The sequence below is a fragment of the Centroberyx affinis genome, unplaced genomic scaffold (assembly GCF_046629955.1).
Source record: "Centroberyx affinis isolate AG114_WGS23_722 - 3 ecotype Tasmania unplaced genomic scaffold, CSIRO-AGI_Caff_v1 ptg001259l_1, whole genome shotgun sequence".
Taxonomy (NCBI): domain Eukaryota; kingdom Metazoa; phylum Chordata; class Actinopteri; order Beryciformes; family Berycidae; genus Centroberyx; species Centroberyx affinis.
This window is the reverse complement of record NW_027279770.1, coordinates 165,847-190,892: the sequence shown is the minus strand read 5'-3', so window position 1 is coordinate 190,892 and position 25,046 is coordinate 165,847. Positions and strand designations below refer to the sequence as shown.

At 38.8% G+C, this 25,046-nt stretch overlaps 4 gene segments (V, D, J or C); all 4 read left to right on the top strand.

Annotated features, from left to right (window-relative positions):
- LOC139648814 (Ig kappa chain V-III region MOPC 63-like) overlaps positions 1-20,176 on the top strand; it is a 73,998-nt gene extending 53,822 nt beyond the window's left edge. Inside the window, 1 exon segment of the V gene segment in view lies at positions 19,611-20,176. Within this exon segment, the coding sequence occupies positions 19,611-19,930 (320 nt within the window).
- On the top strand, positions 4,026-5,544 carry LOC139648820 (immunoglobulin lambda constant 1-like). The segment is given in 2 exon segments: positions 4,026-4,182; positions 5,101-5,544. Coding segments are annotated over 2 exon segments (444 nt in total).
- Positions 9,819-12,580, top strand: LOC139648805 (immunoglobulin lambda constant 1-like). The segment is given in 3 exon segments: positions 9,819-9,917; positions 11,112-11,175; positions 12,066-12,580. Coding segments are annotated over 3 exon segments (486 nt in total).
- A 283-nt stretch (positions 20,177-20,459) lies between the features above and the next one.
- Positions 20,460-23,287, top strand: LOC139648799 (immunoglobulin lambda constant 1-like). The segment is given in 3 exon segments: positions 20,460-20,472; positions 21,619-21,798; positions 22,785-23,287. Coding segments are annotated over 3 exon segments (516 nt in total).
- Positions 23,288-25,046: the final 1,759 nt, after the last annotated feature.

Below are 25,046 nucleotides of genomic sequence, written 5' to 3'. Positions count from 1 at the left end.
GGGTAAAAGCTCACCAACCTATTCATGAAAAGTTGAGTTTCTCTGGGGATGTGAGTTTAAAACTGCCTGTTGAAAAGTGTCTTCCAGTATGTTTCAGTATTATCTCGAGTCACTGTGGTTCTGCTTGATGACACTTGTGTTCCAGGGCCAGAGTGCTGTGCTCAGTGGACCAGTTATCCAGATCACAGTCTCTTCCCTAAGCCTCAGCACCTGCAGCAGGCCGTTTTCAATGCAGTCAAACTGAAGGAGGTTTTTGTACGGCTCAAAATCACTGTGTGAAAACATAGTTACCATGGTCGCCAAAACAGATATAATCTCCAACATCTTCAGCTTGAAAACCATTGATGGTTAGAGTGTAGTGAGAACCAGATCTACTGCCACTGAATCTAGATGGAGTTCCTGAGTTGAGAGTTGATGCTTTGTATATAAGAAGTTTAGTAACCTGTCCAGGTTTCTGAAGGTACCAACTGAGATCAGCACCAATACCTGAACTCCCTGTGGCGCTAATGGACACAATCCCTCCAAGACTAACAGACTTGGATTTGTCAGACTGTGTCAGAAAGTTGTTGGCAGAAGACTCTGAAATAAGAAGTGAAATATGAGTCAGTATGGAACAGCAGTGTAGATTATAACAGTGAGAAGAGAGACATAGAAAGCACATTGGAAGTAAAAGACACGTGGAGGGATAGAAATTGCACCACACATAAAAATATCAGAACAATGTTAGATATCTGTTCAAAAATTCTCACCCTGACTCAGGAAACCCAACATGACAAGCAGAGCGATTGGAAACTTCATCCTGATGCAGTTTTAGGTGAGAGTGCATGAAAACAGTTCAGACTTGCTGTGACATAAGCATTTAAACTCTGGGGAGCAGTGATGCATAAAAGTCATGCAAAATACATCGTAAGTAGGCAAACACACACCTGTTCCTGTGAAAGAGAAAAGGGAGAGGTGAGGTGGAGTGAGAGCACATCCCTTCCTGGGATTTGTTGGACTGTTCGATTGGTCAATTAAAAACTTTTGACACTTTTTCTCTGCTGTTATCACTGTTATGCTGACGACACACAACTCTTTTATTTCATTGGCCCCTGATGAGTCCTGTAGTCTCCCTGCTTTACTGTTTGGAGGATATAAATCTCTGGATGTCAGATTTTTTTTTTTTACAATGAACAAGAAGAAAACAGAAGTTCTTGTTGTGGGTGCAAAGGCTCAGAGACAGCGTGTCTGTACTCAGTTTATGAGTCTGAGTCTCTGGACCAGTGATCAGGTCAGAAATCTGGGACTTATTATTGATGATGAACTGAGTTTTTACGGCCATGTTAGTAGCATCACTAAGTCCAACCCTAAGTCAGCCTTCTATCATTTGAGGAGTATTTCCATAGAGGTTTTCTATCAAAATCTGATGCTGAAAAACTTGTGCATGCCTTTGTCATTTGCAGACTGAACCATTTTAATGCCCTTTTTTTCTGCCTTCCTAAGAAAACCATTGGAAGGCTGCAGCTCATCCAGAATGCAGCTGCTCGTGTTTTAACCAGGACTACAAAATCTGATCACATTACTCCGTTCTCAAATATCTCCATTGGCTCCCTGTGAATTTCAGAATTGATTTTAAGATTTTACTCCTGGATTACAAAGCCCTTAATGGCCTGGCACCGCAGTTTATATCAGACATGCTTATTAGTTATGAGTCTATCGTAAATCTGGTGAAATAGCATTTAATGTTTATGCACCCAAGAAAGGGAATAGCCTGCCTGCTGATTGAAGATGTGCTCCAACATTATGCTCATTTAAGAGTAAACTTAAGACTTTTATTTTTGTATAGCATATACATAAATGGTTAATAATTATTGTTCATATTTTTGCTGTCATTGTTGTTATTATTATATTATTATTATTATTTTATATACAAAATCATATCTAACACAAAAAATACTCTCAGATTTGGATCCAAGAGACAAAATCTCATCAAAAGGGGGTCTGTGGCCCTAATGTGGACTAGGGTCCTTGATATGAAAAGGTTGAGAATCACTGGTTTGGAGCAAGTAAGTACTGAAAGGCTCGGCCATCTGAGGACATATTTACAGAGGTGTCGTTCGGGTACATAGAGGTTCGTTCCTATGTCCCAAGAAAGCTATTGATAAGTCTTATAGACATAGAGGGTCATTCCTATGCTGGAATGTGGTAAATCATAGATATAGAGGTTCAGTGCAGTATGATGAAAGAATATTTCTATATTTTATTATCATCTTTGCCTATTTTATCTTTCTTTCTGTCTTTTTTAATGTTATTTTCATAGACATGATGGATTTCATGTGTTGGGAATATAATAATTTGTTTTTAAAAAATTATCAAGTACGATGGTTACTGAATGATAAAGTAATCAGATTACATTCATTGCTATATTTGGTAAAAACAGGAGCTATATTTCTCAGAATCTTGGAGGAAGGCAAAAGATGATTTTGATTTCAATACTACACACAAAATAATAATTTAGTACAAGCTGATATAAATTAACAATGGCTATAGGTGATGATGATACCACTGTTCAAATAACAGACTGTGAATGAGAATGAACTCTTTAAATTAGGTGAAAATTATCAGATTATGTTAATGTTAAACTTTGTCATTTAGCATAATTGTCACTTTTAAAAAAAAAATTGATTGACTATGGTAGAAGTTAAGTTTGTTATTGGATTATGTTCCCAACTTTCCCAACAATGTGTTCCATTTATATAATCTACTGTAAACTGTGCTAAATGTGCTAAAACATTCTGAATTATGAAATGTTCCTATATATTTAGAGAATATAGTGGTTGTGCTTGGTGAGGTTACTGGTCAGACTCAGCTCTGTGTTCAGTGGTCTGTGTCAGAGTCTCTTCTCCTTCAGCAGCTGCAGTCGGTTCCTGCTGTAACAGCTCAGTGTCTATGCAGTCTGACTGAGGAAGGTTTTTGTACGACTCAAAATCACTGTGTGAACACTCCAGCACTGTTTATCTCATGGTAACTCTGACAGTAATAAACTGCTGCATCTTCAGCCTGAACCCCACTGATGGTCAAAGTGAAGTCAGTCTCAGTTCCACTGCCACTAAACCGAGCTGGTGTTCCTGATTGAAGTTCATCCACGAGTGTTATTAGGAGCTTAGGAGCCTCTCCAGATTTCTGTTGATACCAGTGCATATACTCAACTACAGCTGTAACACCGTAAACAGCTGTGTTGGTTTTACAGGACAGAGTGACAGTGGATCCTGGAGTAAATGTCACTACTGGAGGCTGAGTCACAGTCACCTGACTGCTGGATCCTGCAGACAAAAACACAACATTCATTTATCAGCAGAAATAAATGACAGAAAAGGCAGCACACTGTGTTTGATATTTTGCTGAGTAAATGAACCTGTAAAACAGCAGCAGGCCAGCGTCCAGATGAGGATGGTGATGAGAGTCATGGTGGTTGTGGTTTCTGCTGTGTTGAGTGACAGATCTGAGTCCTGCAGTGTTGAACTCACAGGACTATAAACCTTCTCAGTTCACTGGAGGATCAGCTGACAATGCAAAGCCTCCTCTCTATGGAAATGATCTCTCTGCTCTCAACACACTGAAGGCAATGTGGGACACAAAATCAGGAGCAAATACTGCTTGGATTTACAGGATCTCTACTCTTATTGGAATACAAAAATACATTTGTCAGGAATACTTGGAAAATATGATTTACCACACTTGGATTAAAGTGGTTTTCACTGTGGTTTGTATGATAAACCTTTTTAATTTCTGCCTTGATTCACTTAAAAGGTTTACATATATACATTATATTTCTTAAAACTGATTACTATGGTCTTGCCATTGATGAATATTATGAAAGATAGTTACACACGTTGTTACAATTGATGTAAAAATATGATGAAAAAATAGATTTCGTTATGAGGGAGAAAAGCTCTTGTTTCTCTGTCATTTTAAATTTTGTATAAAATGAAAGAAAAAATTAGCAAATTATCTTTTTTCAACAAACAGCTTCAAACAACATCAAAGACTTTTCTGGATCTCACCAATTTAGCAGAACCTTTATGGCAAGTTTTATATTGGAAAGATGCTTGTTTCAAGTGCAGGAGGTTTTTGTACGGCCTCTTAATGAGTTTGTATCACTGTGGGTCACTTTTGGTGGAGGCACCAAACTCATCGTTGACTGTAAGTACCAGAGATTTCTACTTTATATGACACATATATCGGTAAAATTAAATTTTGGAGAAGAAATCGAATGATCAAAATTTACTGCTTGCACTTTGTTCATATTATTTGCTATTTTTCAGTTGAGGGTTGAACACAGGTGAACAGACATTTTGATGAGATCAATGTCTCTTCAATATTGTAGTTAAACAAAGTTAGACATCTGCTATGGAAACTCTATTTTCTAATAAATTTTATTTTCAAGGAGTATTTATTTCATGAACGTTGCCAACCAAGTAAAACAAGTACAATTCTTACCAGTTGAATTATGATTTCACAAGTTCACTTTTATTTTTAAAGTGTCCGAAAAATGGTTGTAATTAATATTTTCTGTGGATGCCTGTAAAATACATTTATCGTTTTATACTTAAACTCAGTATAGCTTGTAACATTTCTTCATGGTTCATTAGTTGGTGAAAAGGAAGTGAAAGAGACAGAGAAGAAGCTGTTTTAACCGTTGAAACCAAAAAAACATTTAAATTTTTGACACAAGTCAGTAAATTGCAGGAAAGAGGTATGGATTGTCAGATATTATCAATCAGATCGGTAGATGTCATTATTGATCATCATTAACTAAACTTTTCAATTACATTTAGATTTTAGTCTTTTAACTCATTGTCTAATTCTGAGTGACTTATGAATGCAACAGCAGAACAAGCTTCATTGTTTTAATTGTCAAAATTAATATCAACTCTGCCATTTCTTTCCACCATGTCCTCCCTCCCCTCTCTGTGACATTCCTCCTCTCCTCTCCTCTCCTCTCCTCTCCACTCCTCTCCTCTCCTCTCCTCCCCTCTCCTCTCCTCCCCTCTCCTCTCCTCTCCTCTCCTCTCCTCTCCTCTCCTCTCCTCTCCTCTCCTCTCTCTGTCTCTCCTCCAGTGGGTGTGGCGCGGCCCACCCTGACCCTCCTCCCCCCCTCCAGAGTGGAGCTGCAGCAGAACGGTGCCACACTGGTGTGTCTGGCCAACGGGGGCTTCCCCTCAGCCTGGAGGCTGGGCTGGAAGGTGGGGGGCAGCAGCAGCTCCTCAGGGGTGTCAGACAGCCTGGAGGTCCTGGGGAGGGACGGCCGCTACAGCTGGAGCAGCACCCTGACCCTCCCTGCAGACCAGTGGAGGAAGGCGGGCTCAGTGAGCTGTGAGGCCAGTCTGAATGGCCAGACGCCTGTCACTCAAACCCTGGACCCTGACCGCTGCTCAGAGTAGAGCTTCAGCAACGCTTCCTGTCTAGAAATGTTCTTCTGTGTTGAAGATGACTTGACTCAGCTTTTTCATGTGCTGTAACTTTCTATAGCAGAGCTTCCTTACATTTTGCTTCAATTGGTAATTTTTCAAACTGAACTTTTATTTGAAATGTTTCATTCCAAAATCATGTTTTATCAAAATTGTGGCAGAAATGTTTTACCATAGTAAAAATAAAACTATATATTATAACAAGTCCATGTTTGTGTTTTTGCTTATAATATATTTATTATGAGAAATGTCCACTAGATCTTCCCAATATCATACCTGCTCTTACCAACTCACATACTGCAATATCCAAGTCAGGTTTAATAGCACAAGGGATGGTTACATCAGGTCCTGTGTGTTGGTAAAACTTTTTATTATCTTGTGACATTTGCAAAGAGAATAGTAAGGTGAGGGAACAATCATCTAGATTTTTGAAATGTTGACTGAAAAATGTGAATGTTTTTTTGTTTATAGAACCACAGAAGAAAGTTTCATTGCTTCAGGTTAATCTTCGATAAGATTTGTTGTGCTGCTAAAAACTGTTGACCATCTGTTTCTCTATTCTAGGAGGGGTAAAACCTCACCAACCTACTCATGAAAAGTTGAGTTTCTCTGGGGATGTAAGTTTAAAACTGCCTGTTGAAAAGTGTCTTCCAGTATGTTTCAGTATTATCTCGAGTCACTGTGGTTCTGCTTGATGACACTTGTGTTCCAGGGCCAGAGTGCTGTGTTCAGTGGACCAGTTATCCAGATCACAGTCTCTTCCCTAAGCCTCAGCACCTGCAGCAGGCCATTTTCAATGCAGTCAGACTGAAGGAGGTTTTTGTACGGCTCAAAATCACTGTGTGAACGCTCCGTCAGTATGTACGCCAAGACAGTAGTAATCTCCAACATCGTCAGCCTGAACACCACTGATGGTTAGAGTGTAGTGAGAACCAGATCTACTGCCACTGAATCTAGATGGAGTTCCTGAGTAGCGAGATGATGCTGAGTATATAAGAAGTTTAGGAACCTGTCCAGGTTTCTGAAGGTACCAACTGAGATCACTACCAATATCTGAACTCCCTGTGGCACTAATGGACACAGTCCCTCCAAGACTAACAGACTTGGATTTGTCAGACTGAGTCAGAAAGTTGTTGGCAGAAGACTCTGAAATAAGAAGTGAAATATGAGTCAGTATGGAACAGCAGTGAAGATTATAATAGTGAGAAGAGAGACATAGAAAGCACATTGGAAGTAAAAGACACGTGGAGGGATAGGAATTGCACCACACATAAAAATATCAGAACAATGTTAGATATCTGTTCAAAAATTCTCACCCTGACTCAGGAAACCCAACATGACAAGCAGAGCGATTGGAAACTTCATCCTGATGCAGTTTTAGGTGAGAGTGCATGAAAACAGTTCAGACTTGCTGTGACATAAGCATTTAAACTCTGGGGAGCAGTGATGCATTAAAGTCATGCAAAATACATCGTAAGTAGGCAAACACACACCTGTTCCTGTGAGACAGAAAAGGGAGAGGTGAGGTGGAGTGAGAGCACATCCCTTCCTGGGATTTGTTGGACTGTTCGATTGGTCAATTAAAAACTTTTGACACTTTTTCTCTGCTGTTATCACTGTTATGCTGACGACACACAACTCTTTTATTTCATTGGCCCCTGATGAGTCCTGTAGTCTCCCTGCTTTACTGTTTGGAGGATATAAATCTCTGGATGTCAGATTTTTTTTTTTTACAATGAACAAGAAGAAAACAGAAATTCTTGTTGTGGGTGCAAAGGCTCAGAGACAGCGTGTCTGTACTCAGTTTATGAGTCTGAGTCTCTGGACCAGTGATCAGGTCAGAAATCTGGGACTTATTATTGATGATGAACTGAGTTTTTACGGCCACGTTAGTAGCATCACTAACTCCAAACCTAAGTCAGCCTTCTATCATTTGAGGAGTATTTCCATAGAGGTTTTCTATCAAAATCTGATGCTGAAAAACTTGTGCATGAGGCTCGCCAAAAATATGTTGCACTCATGAACCTCAAAACTGGACTCAGAGTGGCATATTTTGTGAATGGTGTTTATTCTGCAAAATAATTATAAATGCAAAATGAGTCGGCTGGCACGGCTGGTACATACAGTTGTTTCTGCTGATAATCGCCAACTGACAAACAAATACTGTACAAATCATTGTGATTACTAATACAAAATAATGATCAAAATAATCAACATCAATAGAAAATTATAATTAAGCTACATTAGATTAATAATTCTTAATCACACTACTATCTATTCCAAGCATTCTGTAATGTACTAACCTTTCTACAAATCATAAGTAATGTGTTTCTACACTTTCATTCACAAAACTGATTAAACTATATGTACAACTGGCATCTGCCTTGGTGCGCCGTTGCCATGGCGACTGTAAACGCTACTACTACAGCTGATGTTACTGCTAGCCACCGCAAGTCAAAACACACCCACATTCCGGCTCCCCTTCAAGGTAAAACATCTACAATATAACATACACACTCCCAAACAAACAACACATGTATGTGAGTTATCACAACCTAACAGGTAACTGTAAATATTGCAAAATGGTTAAAATGACCGTTATAGTCGCGGTAGCGAACTAACGTTAGTTATCAATGTAGATTACCCCAAAAATACACGGACAACCAAGAACAGAAACAATAGCTCCGCTAGCTCACACACATTATAGTGGACGCATTTAAGTGCTCGGTGGCACTTGACTCACCTGCAAAATAATTATAAATGCAAAATGAGTCGGCTGGCACGGCTGGTACATACAGTTGTTTCTGCTGATAATCGCCAACTGAAGGACCAGCGCGAGCTCACGGCACCTGCCTGCGTTCTAAATTCTAAGACTAACTGCCTTCCCCAAGTAAACGTATGGAAATAATGTGGTGTTCAATAGTGGTGTCTGCTGAAGCAGAGATAAATATAAATCAGAGGATTTCAACATGCCACACATGCCTTTGTCATTAGCAGACTGGACCATTTTAATGCCCTTTTTTTCTGCCTTCCTAAGAAAACCATTGGAAGGCTGCAGCTCATCCAGAATGCAGCTGCTCGTGTTTTAACCAGGACTACAAAATCTGATCACATTACTCCAGTTCTCAAATATCTCCATTGGCTCCCTGTGAATTTCAGAATTGATTTTAAGATTTTACTCCTGGATTACAAAGCCCTTAATGGCCTGGCACCGCAGTTTATATCAGACATGCTTATTAGTTATGAGTCTATCGTAAATCTGGTGAAATAGCATTTAATGTTTATGCACCCAAGAAAGGGAATAGCCTGCCTGCTGATTGAAGATGGGCTCCAACATTATGCTCATTTAAGAGTAAACTTAAGACTTTTATTTTTGTATAGCATATACATAAATGGTTAATAATTATTGTTCATATTTTTGCTGTCATTGTTGTTATTATTATATTATTATTATTATTTTATATACAAAATCATATCTAACACAAAAAATACTCTCAGATTTGGATCCAAGAGACAAAATCTCATCAAAAGGGGGTCTGTGGCCCTAATGTGGACTAGGGTCCTTGATATGAAAAGGTTGAGAATCACTGGTTTGGAGCAAGTAAGTACTGAAAGGCTCGGCCATCTGAGGACATATTTACAGAGGTGTCGTTCGGGTACATAGAGGTTCGTTCCTATGTCCCAAGAAAGCTATTGATAAGTCTTATAGACATAGAGGGTCATTCCTATGCTGGAATGTGGTAAATCATAGATATAGAGGTTCAGTGCAGTATGATGAAAGAATATTTCTATATTTTATTATCATCTTTGCCTATTTTATCTTTCTTTCTGTCTTTTTTAATGTTATTTTCATAGACATGATGGATTTCATGTGTTGGGAATATAATAATTTGTTTTTAAAAAATTATCAAGTACGATGGTTACTGAATGATAAAGTAATCAGATTACATTCATTGCTATATTTGGTAAAAACAGGAGCTATATTTCTCAGAATCTTGGAGGAAGGGAAAAGATGATTTTGATTTCAATACTACACACAAAATAATAATTTAGTACAAGCTGATATAAATTAACAATGGCTATAGGTGATGATGATACCACTGTTCAAATAACAGGCTGTGAATGAGAATGAACTCTTTAAATTAGGTGAAAATTATCAGATTATGTTAATGTTAAACTTTGTCATTTAGCATAATTGTCACTTTTAAAAAAAAAATTGATTGACTATGGTAGAAGTTAAGTTTGTTATTGGATTATGTTCCCAACTTTCCCAACAATGTGTTCCATTTATATAATCTACTGTAAACTGTGCTAAATGTGCTAAACCATTCTGAATTATGAAATGTTCCTATATATTTAGAGAATATAATGGTTGTGCTTGGTGAGGTTACTGGTCAGACTCAGCTCTGTGTTCAGTGGTCTGTGTCAGAGTCTCTTCCCCTTCAGCAGCTGCAGTCGGTTCCTGCTGTAACAGCTCAGTGTCTATGCAGTCTGACTGAGGGAGGTTTTTGTACGACTCAAAATCACTGTGTGAACACTCCACCACTGTGGTGACTCTGACAGTAATAAACTGCTGCATCTTCAGCCTGAGCTCCACTGATGGTCAAAGTGAAGTCAGTCTCAGTTCCACTGCCACTAAACCGAGCTGGTGTTCCTGATTGAAGTTCATCCACGAGTGTTATTAGGAGCTTAGGAGTCTCTCCAGATTTCTGTTGATACCAGTGCATATACTCAACTACAGCTGTAACACCGTAAACAGCTGTGTTGGTTTTACAGGACAGAGTGACAGTGGATCCTGGAGTAAATGTCACTTCTGGAGGCTGAGTCACAGTCACCTGACTGCTGGATCCTGCAGACAAAAACACAACATTCATTTATCAGCAGAAATAAATGACAGAAAAGGCAGCACACTGTGTTTGATATTTTGCTGAGTAAATGAACCTGTAAAACAGCAGCAGGCCAGCGTCCAGATGAGGATGGTGATGAGAGTCATGGTGGTTGTGGTTTCTGCTGTGTTGAGTGACAGATCTGAGTCCTGCAGTGTTGAACTCACAGGACTATAAACCTTCTCAGTTCACTGGAGGATCAGCTGACAATGCAAAGCCTCCTCTCTATGGAAATGATCTCTCTGCTCTCAACACACTGAAGGCAATGTGGGACACAAAATCAGGAGCAAATACTGCTTGGATTTACAGGATCTCTACTCTTATTGGAATACAAAAATACATTTGTCAGGAATACTTGGAAAATATGATTTACCACACTTGGATTAAAGTGGTTTTCACTGTGGTTTGTATGATAAACCTTTTCAATTTCTGCCTTGATTCACTTAAAAGGTTTACATATATACATTATATTTCTTAAAACTGATTACTATGGTCTTGCCATTGATGAATATTATGAAAGATAGTTACACACGTTGTTACAATTGATGTAAAAATATGATGAAAAAATAGATTTCGTTATGAGGGAGAAAAGCTCTTGTTTCTCTGTCATTTTAAATTTTGTATAAAATGAAAGAAAAAATTAGCAAATTATCTTTTTTCAACAAACAGCTTCAAACAACATCAAAGACTTTTCTGGATCTGGAGAACCTTTATGGCAAAGCAGAGTTTTATATTGGAAAGATGCTTGTTTCAAGTGCAGGAGGTTTTTGTATAGCCTCTTAATGACTTTGTATCACTGTGGGTCACTTTTGGTGGAGGCACCAAACTCATCGTTGACTGTAAGTACCAGAGATTTCTACTTTATATGACACATATATCGGTAAAATTAAATTTTGGAGAAGAAATCGAATGATCAAAATTTACTGCTTGCACTTTGTTCATATTATTTGCTATTTTTCAGTTGAGGGTTGAACACAGGTTGAACAGACATTTTGATGAGATCAATGTCTCTCCAATATTGTAGTTAAACAAAGTTAGACATCTGCTATGGAAACTCTATTTTCTAATAAATTTTATTTTCAAGCAGTATTTATTTCATGAACGTTGCCAACCAAGTAAAACAAGTACAATTCTTACCAGTTGAATTATGATTTCACAAGTTCACTTTTATTTTTAAAGTGTCCGAAAAATGGTTGTAATTAATATTTTCTGTGGATGCCTTTAAAATACATTTATCGTTTTATACTTAAACTCAGTATAGCTTGTAACATTTCTTCATGGTTCATTAGTTGGTGAAAAGGAAGTGAAAGAGACAGAGAAGAAGCTGTTTTAACCGTTGAAACCAAAAAAACATTTAAATTTTTGACACAAGTCAGTAAATTGCAGGAAAGAGGTATGGATTGTCAGATATTATCAATCAGATCGGTAGATGTCATTATTGATCATCATTAACTAAACTTTTCAATTACATTTAGATTTTAGTCTTTTAACTCATTGTCTAATTCTGAGTGACTTATGAATGCAACAGCAGAACAAGCTTCATTGTTTTAATTGTCAAAATTAATATCAACTCTGCCATTTCTTTCCACCATGTCCTCCCTCCCCTCTCTGTGACATTCCTCCTCTCCTCTCCTCTCCTCTCCACTCCTCTCCTCTCCTCTCCTCCCCTCTCCTCTCCTCCCCTCTCCTCTCCTCTCCTCTCCTCTCCTCTCCTCTCTCTCTCCTCCAGTGGGTGTGGCGCGGCCCACCCTGACCCTCCTCCCCCCCTCCAGAGTGGAGCTGCAGCAGGACGGTGCCACACTGGTGTGTCTGGCCAACGGGGGCTTCCCCTCAGCCTGGAGGCTGGGCTGGAAGGTGGGGGGCAGCAGCAGCTCCTCAGGGGTGTCAGACAGCCTGGAGGTCCTGGGGAGGGACGGCCGCTACAGCTGGAGCAGCACCCTGACCCTCCCTGCAGACCAGTGGAGGAAGGCGGGCTCAGTGAGCTGTGAGGCCAGTCTGAATGGCCAGACGCCTGTCACTCAAACCCTGGACCCTGACCGCTGCTCAGAGTAGAGCTTCAGCAACGCTTCCTGTCTAGAAATGTTCTTCTGTGCTGAAGATGACTTGACTCAGCTTTTTCATGTGCTGTAACTTTCTATAGCAGAGCTTCCTTACATTCTGCTTCAATTCATATTTTTTCTAACTGAACTGTATTTGAAGAGTTTCATTCCAAAATAAAGTTTTTCAAAATTGTGGCAGAAATGTATTACCTAAATGAAAATAAAACTATGGATTATAACAAATCCATGTCTGTGTTTTTGCTTATAATATATTTATTATGAGAAATGTCCACTTGATCTTCCCAATATCATACCTGCTCTTACCAACTCACTTTATGGCAAAATACAAGTCAGGTGTTGGTAAAACTTTTACTATCTAGTGACATTTGCATAGAGAAGAGTACATATTTGAGGGTGCAATACATTATATTTTTGAAATGTTGAGAATTTTTTTTTTAATATGTTGCACCTTGGAATAAAATCTTTCATTTTCAGTGCATTGAGTTGAGTTGTTCTGTTATTAGATTTATTGTGCTGCTAAAAACTGTAGAACATCTGTTGCTCTATTCTAGGAGGGGTAAAACCTCACCAACCTACTCATGAAAAGTTCAGTTTCTCTGGGGATGTGAGTTTAAAACTGCCTGTTGAAAAGTGTCTTCCAGTATGTTTCAGTATTATCTCGAGTCACTGCGGTTCTGCTTGATGACACTTGTGTTCCAGGGCCAGAGTGCTGTGTTCAGTGGACCAGTTATCCAGATCACAGTCTCTTCCCTAAGCCTCAGCACCTGCAGCAGGCCGTTTTCAACGCAGTCAAACTGAAGGAGGTTTTTGTACGGCTCAAAATCACCGTGTGAACACTCCTCTACCATGGTCACCAAGACAGTAGTAATCTCCAACATCTTCAGCTTGAAAACCACTGATGGTTAGAGTGTAGTGAGAACCAGATCTACTGCCACTGAATCTAGATGGAGTTCCTGAGTTGAGAGTTGATGCTGTGTATATAAGAAGTTTAGGAACCTGTCCAGGTTTCTGAAGGTACCAACTGAGATCAGCACCAATATTTGAACTACCTGTGGCGCTAATGGACACAGTCCTCCAAGACTAACAGACTTGGATTTGTCAGACTGAGTCAGAAAGTGGCTTGCAGAAGACTCTGAAATAAGAAGTGAAATATGAGTCAGTATGGAACAGCAGTGAAGATTATAATAGTGAGAAGAGAGACATAGAAAGCAGATTGGAAGTAAAAAAAACAAGTGGATGGATTAGAATTGCACCACATATAAAAATATCAGAACAATGTTAGATATTTGTTCATAAATTCTCACCCTGACTCAGGAAACCCAACATGACAAGCAGAGCGATTGGAAACTTCATCCTGATGCAGTTTTAGGTGAGAGTGCATGAAAACAGTTCAGACTTGCTGTGACAAGCATTTAAACTCTGGGGAGCAGTGATGCATAAAAGTCATGCAAAATACATCGTAAGTAGGCAAACACACACCTGTTCCTGTGAAACAGAAAAGGGAGAGGTGAGGTGGAGTGAGATTTGTTGGACTGTTCAATAGCTCAATTAAAAACTTTTGGCTTTCTGGTCTACTTTTTCTCTGCTTTTTCTCTGTCATTATAAACTAAGGGTCTGTCTGTCCTTTTTACTCCTTTTTTGTTCATATGGCTTTGTGACCATAAATTGATCTAGGGCGTCTCCAGCTGGCAATCCTCCAGGTTTGATGGAGGGACCAAACTCATCTTGAAAAGAAAGCCTGAATTAAAGGTCCCATATGGTGGAAAACGGGATTTCCCTTGTTCCTATGTTCCAAGAGGGAAACTGATCTCTGTACAGCATCACCACACATTGTAACGTTCCTCTGAGCTCAACTCAAGGACGAATTCACAATGTTGTTGACTAGGGCTAGAATGATTTGTTTCTGTCTGTGGTCATTGTGTAGAGCAAGTCAGTAAGGAAAGACTTGGTTGTGTGAGGAAATATTTACAAAGCTGTCATTCCTGTAAATATGACCCATTAGCCTACATAGATGTTTGTTCCTATGTTCCAAGAAGGCTATTGATAAGTCTTATAGGCATAGAGGGTCATTCCTATGCTGGACTGTGGTAAATCATAGCTATAGAGGTTCATTGGAGTACGATGAAAGAATATTTCTATATTTTATTACCATCATTACTTAGCTATTTTATCTGTCTTTCTCTGTTTTTTAATGTTTTTTTAATAGACATGATGGATTTCATGTGTTGGGAATATAATAATTTGTTTTAAAAAAAAATGTATCAAGTACGATGGTTACTGAATGATAAAGTAATCAGATTACATTCATTGCTATATTTGGTAAAAACAGGAGCTATATTTCTCAGAATCTTGGAGGAAGGGAAAAGATGATTTTGATTTCAATACTACATACAAAATAATAATTTAGTACAAGCTGATATAAGTTAACAATGGCTATAGGTGATGATGATACCACTGTTCAAATAACAGGCTGTGAATGAGAATGAAAACTCTTAAAATTAGATGAAAGTTATCAGATTATGTTAGTGTTAAACTTTGTCATTTAGCATAATTCTCAATTTTCTAATTCATTATTGGATTATGTTCCTAACTTTCCCAACAATGTGTTCCATTTATATAATCTACTGTAAACTGTGCTAAATGTGCTGAACCATTCTGAATTATGAAATGTACCTACAGTATATATTTAGAGAATATAATGGTTGTGCTTGGTGAGGTTACTGGTCAGACTCAGCTCTGTGTTCAGTGGTCTGTGTCAGAGTCTCTTCCCCTTCAGCAGCTGCAGTCGGTTCCTGCTGTAACAGCTCAGTGTCTATGCAGTCTGACTGAGGGAGGTTTTTGTACGACTCAAAATCACTGTGTGAACACATTACCACTGTGGACACTCTGACAGTAATAAACTGCTGCATCTTCAGCCTGAGCTCCACTGATGGTCAAAGTGAAGTCAGTCCTGGTTCCACTGCCACTAAACCGATCTGGTGTTCCTGATAGACGTTGATTCACAAGTTTTACTAGGAGCTTTGGAATCTCTCCAGATTTCTGTTGATACCAGTGCATATGCTCTCCATGACTATCACTATAAACAGCTGGGTTGGTTTTACAGCTCAGAGTGACAGTGGATCCTGGAGTAAATGTCACTACTGGAGGCTGAGTCACAGTCACCTGACTGCTGGATCCTGCAGACAAAAACACAACATTCATTTATCAGCAGAAATAAATGACAGAAAAGGCAGCACACTGTGTTTGATATTTTGCTGAGTAAATGAACCTGTAAAACAGCAGCAGGCCAGCGTCCAGATGAGGATGGTGATGAGAGTCATGGTGGTTGTGGTTTCTGCTGTGTTGAGTGACAGATCTGAGTCCTGCAGTGTTGAACTCACAGGACTATAAACCTTCTCAGTTCACCGGAGGATCAGCTGACAATGCAAAGCCTCCTCTCTATGGAAATGATCTCTCTGCTCTCAACACACTGAAGGCAATGTGGGACACAAAATCAGGAGCAAATACTGCTTGGATTTACAGGATCTCTACTCTTATTGGAATACAAACATACATTTGTCAGAAATACTTGGAAATGATTGATATGATTTACCACACTTGGATTAAAGTGGTTTGCACTGTGGTTTGTATGATAAACCTGTTTAATCTCTGCCTTGATTGACTTAAAAGGTTTACATAGATAAATTATAATTTTCAAAGCTGATTATTATGGTCTTGTATTAGATTATTATTATGAAAGATATAGTTAATTTACATGTTAAAATTCATGTAAAATATGATGAAAAAAATATATTGTTATGAGGAGAGCATAATTTGTTTCTCTGTCATTTGAAATTTGTAAAACGCTTCCTGTCTAGAAATGTTCTTCTGTGCTGAAGATGACTTGACTCAGCTTTTTCATGTGCATGTAACTTTCTATATTAGAGCTTCCTTACATTTTGCTTCAACTTCAACTGAACTGTATTTGAAGAGTTTCATCCCAAAATAAAGATTTATCAAAATTGTGCCAGAAATATTTTACCATAATAAAAATAAAACTATTGATGATAACAAGTCCACGTCTGTGTTTTTGCTTATAATATATTTATTTTGAGAAATGCCCATTTGATCTTCCCAATATCATACCTGCTCTTAACAACTCACTTTACTGCAGAATACAAGTCAGGTTTCTCTGTTTAATAGCACAAGGGATGGTTACATCAGGTCCTGTGTGTTGGTAAAACTTTTTACTATCTAGTGACATTTGCATAGTCATTTTTCAGGGTGCAAGAAAGGCTCAGTTGTGTGAGGACATATTTACAAAGGTGTCGCTCCAGTAAATATGAACCTTTAAGGTACATAGAGGTTTGTTCCTATATGTTCCAAGATGGCAGTTGATAAATCGTATTGGCATAGAGGGTCATTCCCATGCCGAAATGCGGTAAATCATAGGTATAGAGGTTCATTCCTATATTGGAGTACAATAAGAGAATATTTCTACTTTTTATTATTATCCTTACTTACCTATTTTACCTTTCTTTATTTCTTTTAAATGGTTTTTTTTTGCTGGACATGATGGATTCCATGTGTTGGGAATATAATAATTTGTTTTAAAAAACTGCATCAAGAAGGATGGTTACTGAATGAAAAAGTAATCCGATTACATTCATTGTATATTTCATAACAACAGGAACTACATTTCTCAGAATCTTGAAGGAAGGGAAAATATGATTTTGATTTCAATACTACACACAAAATAATAATTTACTACAAGCTGATATAAGTTAACAATGGCTATAGGTGATGATGATGCCACTGTTCAAATAACAGGCTGTGAATGATAATAAAAACTCTTTAAAATAAACATTATCAGATTATGTTAGTGGTAAACTTTGTCATTTAGAATAATTCTCACTTTCACAGCTGTATTGACTATGGTAGAAGTTAAGTTCGTTATTGGATTATGTTCCCAACTTTCCCAACAATGTGTTCCATTTATAAAATCTATACTGTGCTAAATGTGCTAAACCATTCTGAATTATGAAATGTACCTATATATTTAGAGAATATAATGGTTGTGCTTGGTGAGGTTACTGGTCAGACTCAGCTCTGTGTTCAGTGGTCTGTGTCAGAGTCTCTTCCCCTTCAGCAGCTGCAGTCGGTTCCTGCTGTAACAGCTCAGTGTCTATGCAGTCTGACTGAGGGAGGTTTTTGTACCACTCAAAATCACTGTGTGAACACTCCACCACTGTGGTAACTCTGACAGTAATAAACTGCTGCATCTTCAGCCTGAGCTCCACTGATGGTCAAAGTGAAGTCAGTCCTGGTTCCACTGCCACTAAACCGAGCTGGTGTTCCTGATTCAAGTTGATTCACATATCTTATTAGGAGCTTAGGAGTCTCTCCAGATTTCTGTTGATACCAGAAGATACGATTATCACTGTAAACAGCTGGGTTGGTTTTACAGCTCATAGTGACAGTGGATCCTGGAGTAACTGTCACTACTGGAGGCTGAGTCACAGTCACCTGACTGCTGGATCCTGCAGACAAAAACACAACATTCATTTATCAGCAGAAATAAATGACAGAAAAGGCAGCACACTGTGTTTGATATTTTGCTGAGTAAATGAACCTGTAAAACAGCAGCAGGCCAGCGTCCAGATGAGGATGGTGATGAGAGTCATGGTGGTTGTGGTTTCTGCTGTGTTGAGTGACAGATCTGAGTCCTGCAGTGTTGAACTCACAGGACTATAAACCTTCTCAGTTCACTGGAGGATCAGCTGACAATGCAAAGCCTCAGTATGAAAATTTTCCATTTGAAGAGTGAAAGGAATAGCAATTTGTATTCTCTAATACTTTGGAAAAGGAATATCAGTTTTTTTCAGGTTTCACGATGGAACCAAATAAACAGTACAACACTTTAACTGACATCAATACAGCTATATTATCCTTTAATTTACATCTATCAATTTATATTATTAAAATTATTTCACACATAATGTTTATGGATATACAGTAAGTTGAGGACAGAAACTTTAGTAGAAATGTTGCTGTGTATTTTAATTCATGTTATTGTGGTGTGTTTATCAGTATTGGGCTGTACATGTTTGTCACATATGGGTGTTGTGTGCTCACTGTTGTGTGAAGGAGGTTTTTGTACGACGTCTTAACCAGCTTCAATCACTGTGGCTCACGTTTGGTGGAGGAACCAAACTCATCCTAAAAAGTAAGTCTGAATTCTCTATTAATGTTTGAAAATGGGTTTTAAGATGTAATTGCTGAAACTGATGAAATGTCAATCTGATCCTCATGAAAAATATTGTTTTATAGCTAAAATAACAAGGTTAAACTTTGCTGTTGATATTAACATACTTCATTTAAATTTTGAGATGCAATTTACAACAGGGTAAATAAATAAATAAAGAGTAATTTACTTTAACAGATAATATGGCTTTTAATGTATGTCCCATCAGTGCTGGGGAGAAGCCTAACAGATTGCATGTAAAGGGAAGAAAAAACAATACTAATATAATTGGTTAGTCACAAGAATAAACATACAGCAGTTAGACTTAATTTTGAAAATTCTGGAATTATTTGAATTCTTTCTTTTTGAAGAAGAGAAGACTTTTTTGCTATTATTATGATAACAAACAGTCATTTAGCATATCTTTATAAAAGAAGCCGATAACACTGCCAATTATGATAATAGTTTTAGTTAAATCAACGTGAAAAAAGTTGATGAGTTAATTCATATGGACTTTGTAAATAATTTTATGATAATAAATTTGTTGAAAAAACAGTTTGAGAAATGGAGTAAATTCTGTTAACTTCATGTTTGATTTATCTCGAAAGCAAAGTGATCCAAAAGAATCTGAAAGTAATAATTTTACATTGTCGAGTTTGAATATTTCAGTAGGTTACATTACTGATTACTATTTTAACTAGATAACAAATAATCTGGAATGGATGACGCTTTCCAAAAACATTCCCAGTACTTTGTGCTGTATTTTGTTGTTTCAGTCAATTCTCATTTCTGAACCTGTATCTTCACCAGTTGATAATCAACATTCTGTGATGGATTACAGTGTTAAACTATCCTCCCCCTGCCTGTGTACCTGCACAGCCAACATACTGCAGTGTTAAACTCTGTCATTCAGCATAACTGCCACCTGTCCAGCTGTGTGTTGTACAGCAGCAGTGAATCTCCTCCTTGTGTCTCTCTGCTCTCCCTCCAGCTGGCCCCATGGTCAGGCCCTCAGTCTCTCTGCTTCCCCCCTCCTCTGAGCAGCTCTCTGGGGGCTCGGCCACGCTGGCCTGCCTGCTGACCGGCTATTCTCCTCAGGGAGTCGTGGTGAGCTGGGAGGTGGACGGGACAGAGGTGACAGAGGGGGTCCTGAGCAGCTCAGAGGAGGAGAAGAGCGGACGCTACAGCAGCAGCAGCACCCTGACCCTGAGCCAGGACCGCTGGATGGAAGGAGAGCTGTACTCCTGCAGGGTGCTCCATCATGACCACACCCAGATCCAGTCCCTCCACAGGAGCCGGTGTGAGGGCTAGGGGGGCTGGAGGAAGCCCAGGACAGGAGCAGGAACAACACACCTGCTACTCTCATCAATAGAGATTTTAATGTTAGAGTCAGTTAAAGCTTTGTGGAATAGAGAACCACACTGCTATATAGTGTTGGACAACAACAGCTTGGAGAGTAGTGTGTGTAGCTAAGCTGCTAGATGTGAGTGTGCTTGATAACTGTTATGTTGATGATTGATGTTTTGCTAATAAAGCTTGCTCTGATAAATAACATGATGACCTGTATCAGTCATTACCTTTATGAACAGCACTCAGAAATTAAATGGTTTTATAGTTTCTATTGATACCCAGCATCTCCTCTCTGTGGAAAATGAACATCTTGGGATGTAAATGATCATTCAAATCTTAGTTTCACTGCCTCTTTCAACTGGGAATGAAACTAAAAATCAACTCTAAAATAAAGTTCACTTTGTAGGAGGCTAAAATGGTCTAAGAAAATATTTTACACTAAAATGACAGTTCTGAGTTATGAAATGTCCCTATATATTTAGAGAATATAATGGTTGTGCTTGGTGAGGTTACTGGTCAGACTCAGCTCTGTGTTCAGTGGTCTGTGTCAGAGTCTCTTCCCCTTCAGCAGCTGCAGTCGGTTCCTGCTGTAACAGCTCAGTGTCTATGCAGTCTGACTGAGGGAGGTTTTTGTACCACTCAAAATCACTGTGTGAACACTCCACCACTGTGGTAACTCTGACAGTAATAAACTGCTGCATCTTCAGCCTGAGCTCCACTGATGGTCAAAGTGAAGTCAGTCCTGGTTCCACTGCCACTAAACCGAGCTGGTGTTCCTGATTGAAGTTGATTCACAAGTTTTATTAGGAGCTTAGGAGTTTCTCCAGATTTCTGTTGATACCAGTGCATATAATTATTATTATAAACAGCTGGGTTGGTTTTACAGCTCAGAGTGACAGTGGATCCTGGAGTAAATGTCACTACTGGAGGCTGAGTCACAGTCACCTGACTGCTGGATCCTGCAGACAAAAACACAACATTCATTTATCAGCAGAAATAAATGACAGAAAAGGCAGCACACTGTGTTTGATATTTTGCTGAGTAAATGAACCTGTAAAACAGCAGCAGGCCAGCGTCCAGATGAGGATGGTGATGAGAGTCATGGTGGTTGTGGTTTCTGCTGTGTTGAGTGACAGATCTGAGTCCTGCAGTGTTGAACTCACAGGACTATAAACCTTCTCAGTTCACTGGAGGATCAGCTGACAATGCAAAGCCTCCTCTCTATGGAAATGATCTCTCTGCTCTCAACACACTGAAGGCAATGTGGGACACAAAATCAGGAGCAAATACTGCTTGGATTTACAGGATCTCTACTCTTATTGGAATACAAAAATACATTTGTCAGGAATTCTTGGAAATTATGATTTACCACACTTGGATTAAAGTGGTTTGCACTGTGGTTTGTATGATAAGATATTTAATCTCTGCCTTGATTGACTTAAGGTTTACATATATACATTATATCTCTTAAAACTGATTATTATGATCTTGTAATAGATTATTATTATGAAACATGTAGGTTATTCACCTGTTACAATTGATGTAAAAATATGATGAGAAAAAAAGATTTATTATGAGGAAAAAGTTAGCTGTTGTTTTTCTGTCATTTGGATTTTTTTAATAAAATAAATCATCTTGTTTCATCAAAGAATTTCAAAGAACATCAAAGACTTTTCTCGATCTCACCAATTTAGCAGAACCTTTATGGCAAAGCAGTTTTATATTGGAAAGATGCTTGTTTCAAGTGCAGGAGGTTTTTGTACGGCCTCTTAATGAGTTTGTATCACTGTGGTGGACTTTTGGTGGAGGCACCAAACTCATCGTTGACTGTAAGTACCAGAGATTTCTACTTTATATGATATGTAGTATGTCGCTTAAATTACATTTTGGGGAAGAAATTGAATAATCAAATTTTCACTATTTGCACTGTTTGTATTATTTGCCATTTATTGGTTAGGGCTGAACAATCAGTTTGAATAGAAATCTTGCTGAGATCAATGTCTCTTCAATCCTCCAGATTATTCAAGTTAGACATTTGCTATAAAAACATCCATTTTCTGATCAGTTGTATTTTTCATGGAGTTTTTATTTTATTAAATTTGCCAACCAACTAAAATCCTTCACTGTTAAATTATGATTTCACAAATTAATATATATATATATATATATACATATATATATTTTTTTTTTTGTTCAGATGATGTCTATAATTAATATTTTCTGTGAATGCCTTTAAAATACATTTATCATTTTACACTTAAATCCAAAATAGCCTGTAACATTTGTTCACGGTTTGTTAGTTTTACATCTGGCGAAAAGGAAGTGAAAGAGACAGAGAAGAAGCTGTTTTAACTGTTGAAACCAACAAACCATTTACATTTTTGAAACAAGACAGTAAATTGCAGGAAAGAGGTATGGATTGTCAGATATTATCAATCAGATCGGTAGATGTCATTATTGATCAGCATTAACTAAACTTTTCAATTACATTTCGATTTTAGTCAATTAAGTCATTGTCTAATTCTGAGTGACTTATGAATGCAACAGCAGAACAAGCTTCATTATTTTAATTGTCAAAATTACAATAAACTCTGACATTTCTTTCCACCATGTCCTCCCTCCTCTCTCTGTGACATTCCTCCACCTCTCCTCTCCTCTCCTCTCCTCTCCTCTCTCTGTCTCTCCTCTCCTCTCCTCTCCTCTCCTCTCCTCTCCTCTCCTCTCCTCTCCTCTCCTCTCCTCTCCTTTCCTCTCCTCTCTTCTCCTCTCCTCTCCTCTCCTCTCCTCTCCTCTCCTCTCTCTGTCTCTCCTCCAGTGGGTGTGGCGCGGCCCACCCTGACCCTCCTCCCCCCCTCCAGAGTGGAGCTGCAGCAGGACGGTGCAACACTGGTGTGTCTGGCCAACGGGGGCTTCCCCTCAGCCTGGAGGCTGGGCTGGAAGGTGGGGGGCAGCAGCAGCTCCTCAGGGGTGTCAGACAGCCTGGAGGTCCTGGGGAGGGACGGCCGCTACAGCTGGAGCAGCACCCTGACCCTCCCTGCAGACCAGTGGAGGAAGGCGGGCTCAGTGAGCTGTGAGGCCAGTCTGAATGGCCAGACGCCTGTCACTCAAACCCTGGACCCTGACCGCTGCTCAGAGTAGAGCTTCAGCAACGCTTCCTGTCTAGAAATGTTCTTCTGTGCTGAAGATGACTTGACTCAGCTTTTTCATGTGCATGTAACTTTCTATAGCAGAGCTTCCTTACATTTTGCTTCAATTCATAATTTTTCCAACTGAACTGTATTCATAGAGTTTCATTCCAAAATAAAGTTTTAGCAAAATTGTGGCAGAAATGTTTTTACCATAATAAAAAATACAACTATATATTATAATAAGTCCATGTTTGTGTTTTTGCTTTATTTTATTTATTTGCTATATTTATTATGAGAAATGCCCACTAGATCTCCTCAATATCATATCTGCTCTTACCAACTCACAAACTGCAAAATCCAAGCCTGGTTTCTACTCTGTTTAACACAAGGGATGGTTACATCAGGTCCTGTGTGTTGATAAAACATTTTACTATCTTGTGACATTTGCATAGAGAATAGTAAGGTGAGGGAACAATCATCTACATTTTTGAAATGTTGACTGACAAATGTGAATGTTTTTTTGTTTATAGAACCATAGAAGAGAGTTTCATTGCTTCAGGTTAATCTTCTATAAGATTTGTTGTGCTGCTAAAAACTGTTGACCATCTGTTGCTCTATTCTAGGAGGGGTAAAAGCTCACCAACTTATTCATGAAAAGTTCAGTTTCTCTGGGGATGTAAGTTTAAAACTGCCTGTTGAAAAGTGTCTTCCAGTATGTTTCAGTATTATCTCGAGTCACTGTGGTTCTGCTTGATGACACTTGTGTTCCAGGGCCAGAGTGCTGTGTTCAGTGGACCAGTTATCCAGATCACAGTCTCTTCCCTAAGCCTCAGCACCTGCACCAGGCTGTTTTCAATGCAGTCAAACTGAAGGAGGTTTTTGTACGGCTCAATATCACGGTGTGAAAACATAGTTACCATGGTCGCCAAAACAGATATAATCTCCAACATCTTCAGCTTGAAAACCACTGATGGTTAGAGTGTAGTGAGAACCAGATCTACTGCCACTGAATCTAGATGGAGTTCCTGAGAACCGAGATGATGCTTGGTATATAAGAAGTTTAGGAGCCTGTCCAGGTTTCTGAAGGTACCAACTGAGATCAGCACCAATATTTGAACTCCCTGTGGCGCTAATGGACACAGTCCCTCCAAGACTAACAGACTTGGATTTGTCAGACTGAGTCAGAAAGTTGTTGGCAGAAGACTCTGAAATAAGAAGTGAAATATGAGTCAGTATGGAACAGCAGTGAAGATTATAACAGTGAGAAGAGAGAAATAGAAAGCAGATTGGAAGTAAAAAAAACAAGTGGAGGGATAGGAATTGCACCACATATAAAAATATCAAAACAATGTTAGATATTTGTTCAAAAATTCTCACCCTGACTCAGGAAACCCAACATGACAAGCAGAGCGATTGGAAACTTCATCCTGATGCAGTTTTAGGTGAGAGTGCAGAGAAAACAGTTCAGACTTGCTGTGACATAAGCATTTAAACTCTGGGGAGCAGTGATGCATAAAAGTCATGCAAAATACATCGTAAGTAGGCAAACACACACCTGTTCCTGTGAAACAGAAAAGGGAGAGGTGAGGTGGAGTGAGAGCACATCCCTTCCTGGGATTTGTTGGATTGTTCGATTGGTCAATTAAAAACTTTTGGCTTTCTGGTCTACTTTTTCTCTGTCATTGTAAACTAAGGGTCTGTCTGTCCTTTTTACTCCTTTTTTGTTCATATGGCTTTGTGATCATAAATTGATCCAGGGCATCTCCTGCTGGCAATCCTCCAGGTTTGATGGAGGGACCAAACTCTTCTTAAAAAGAAAGCCTGAATTAAAGGTCCAATGTCGTGGAAAACGGGATTTCCCTTGTTCCTATGTTCCAAGAGGGAAACTGATCTCTGTACAGCATCACCACACATTGTAACGTTCCTCTGAGCTCAACTCAAGGACGAAT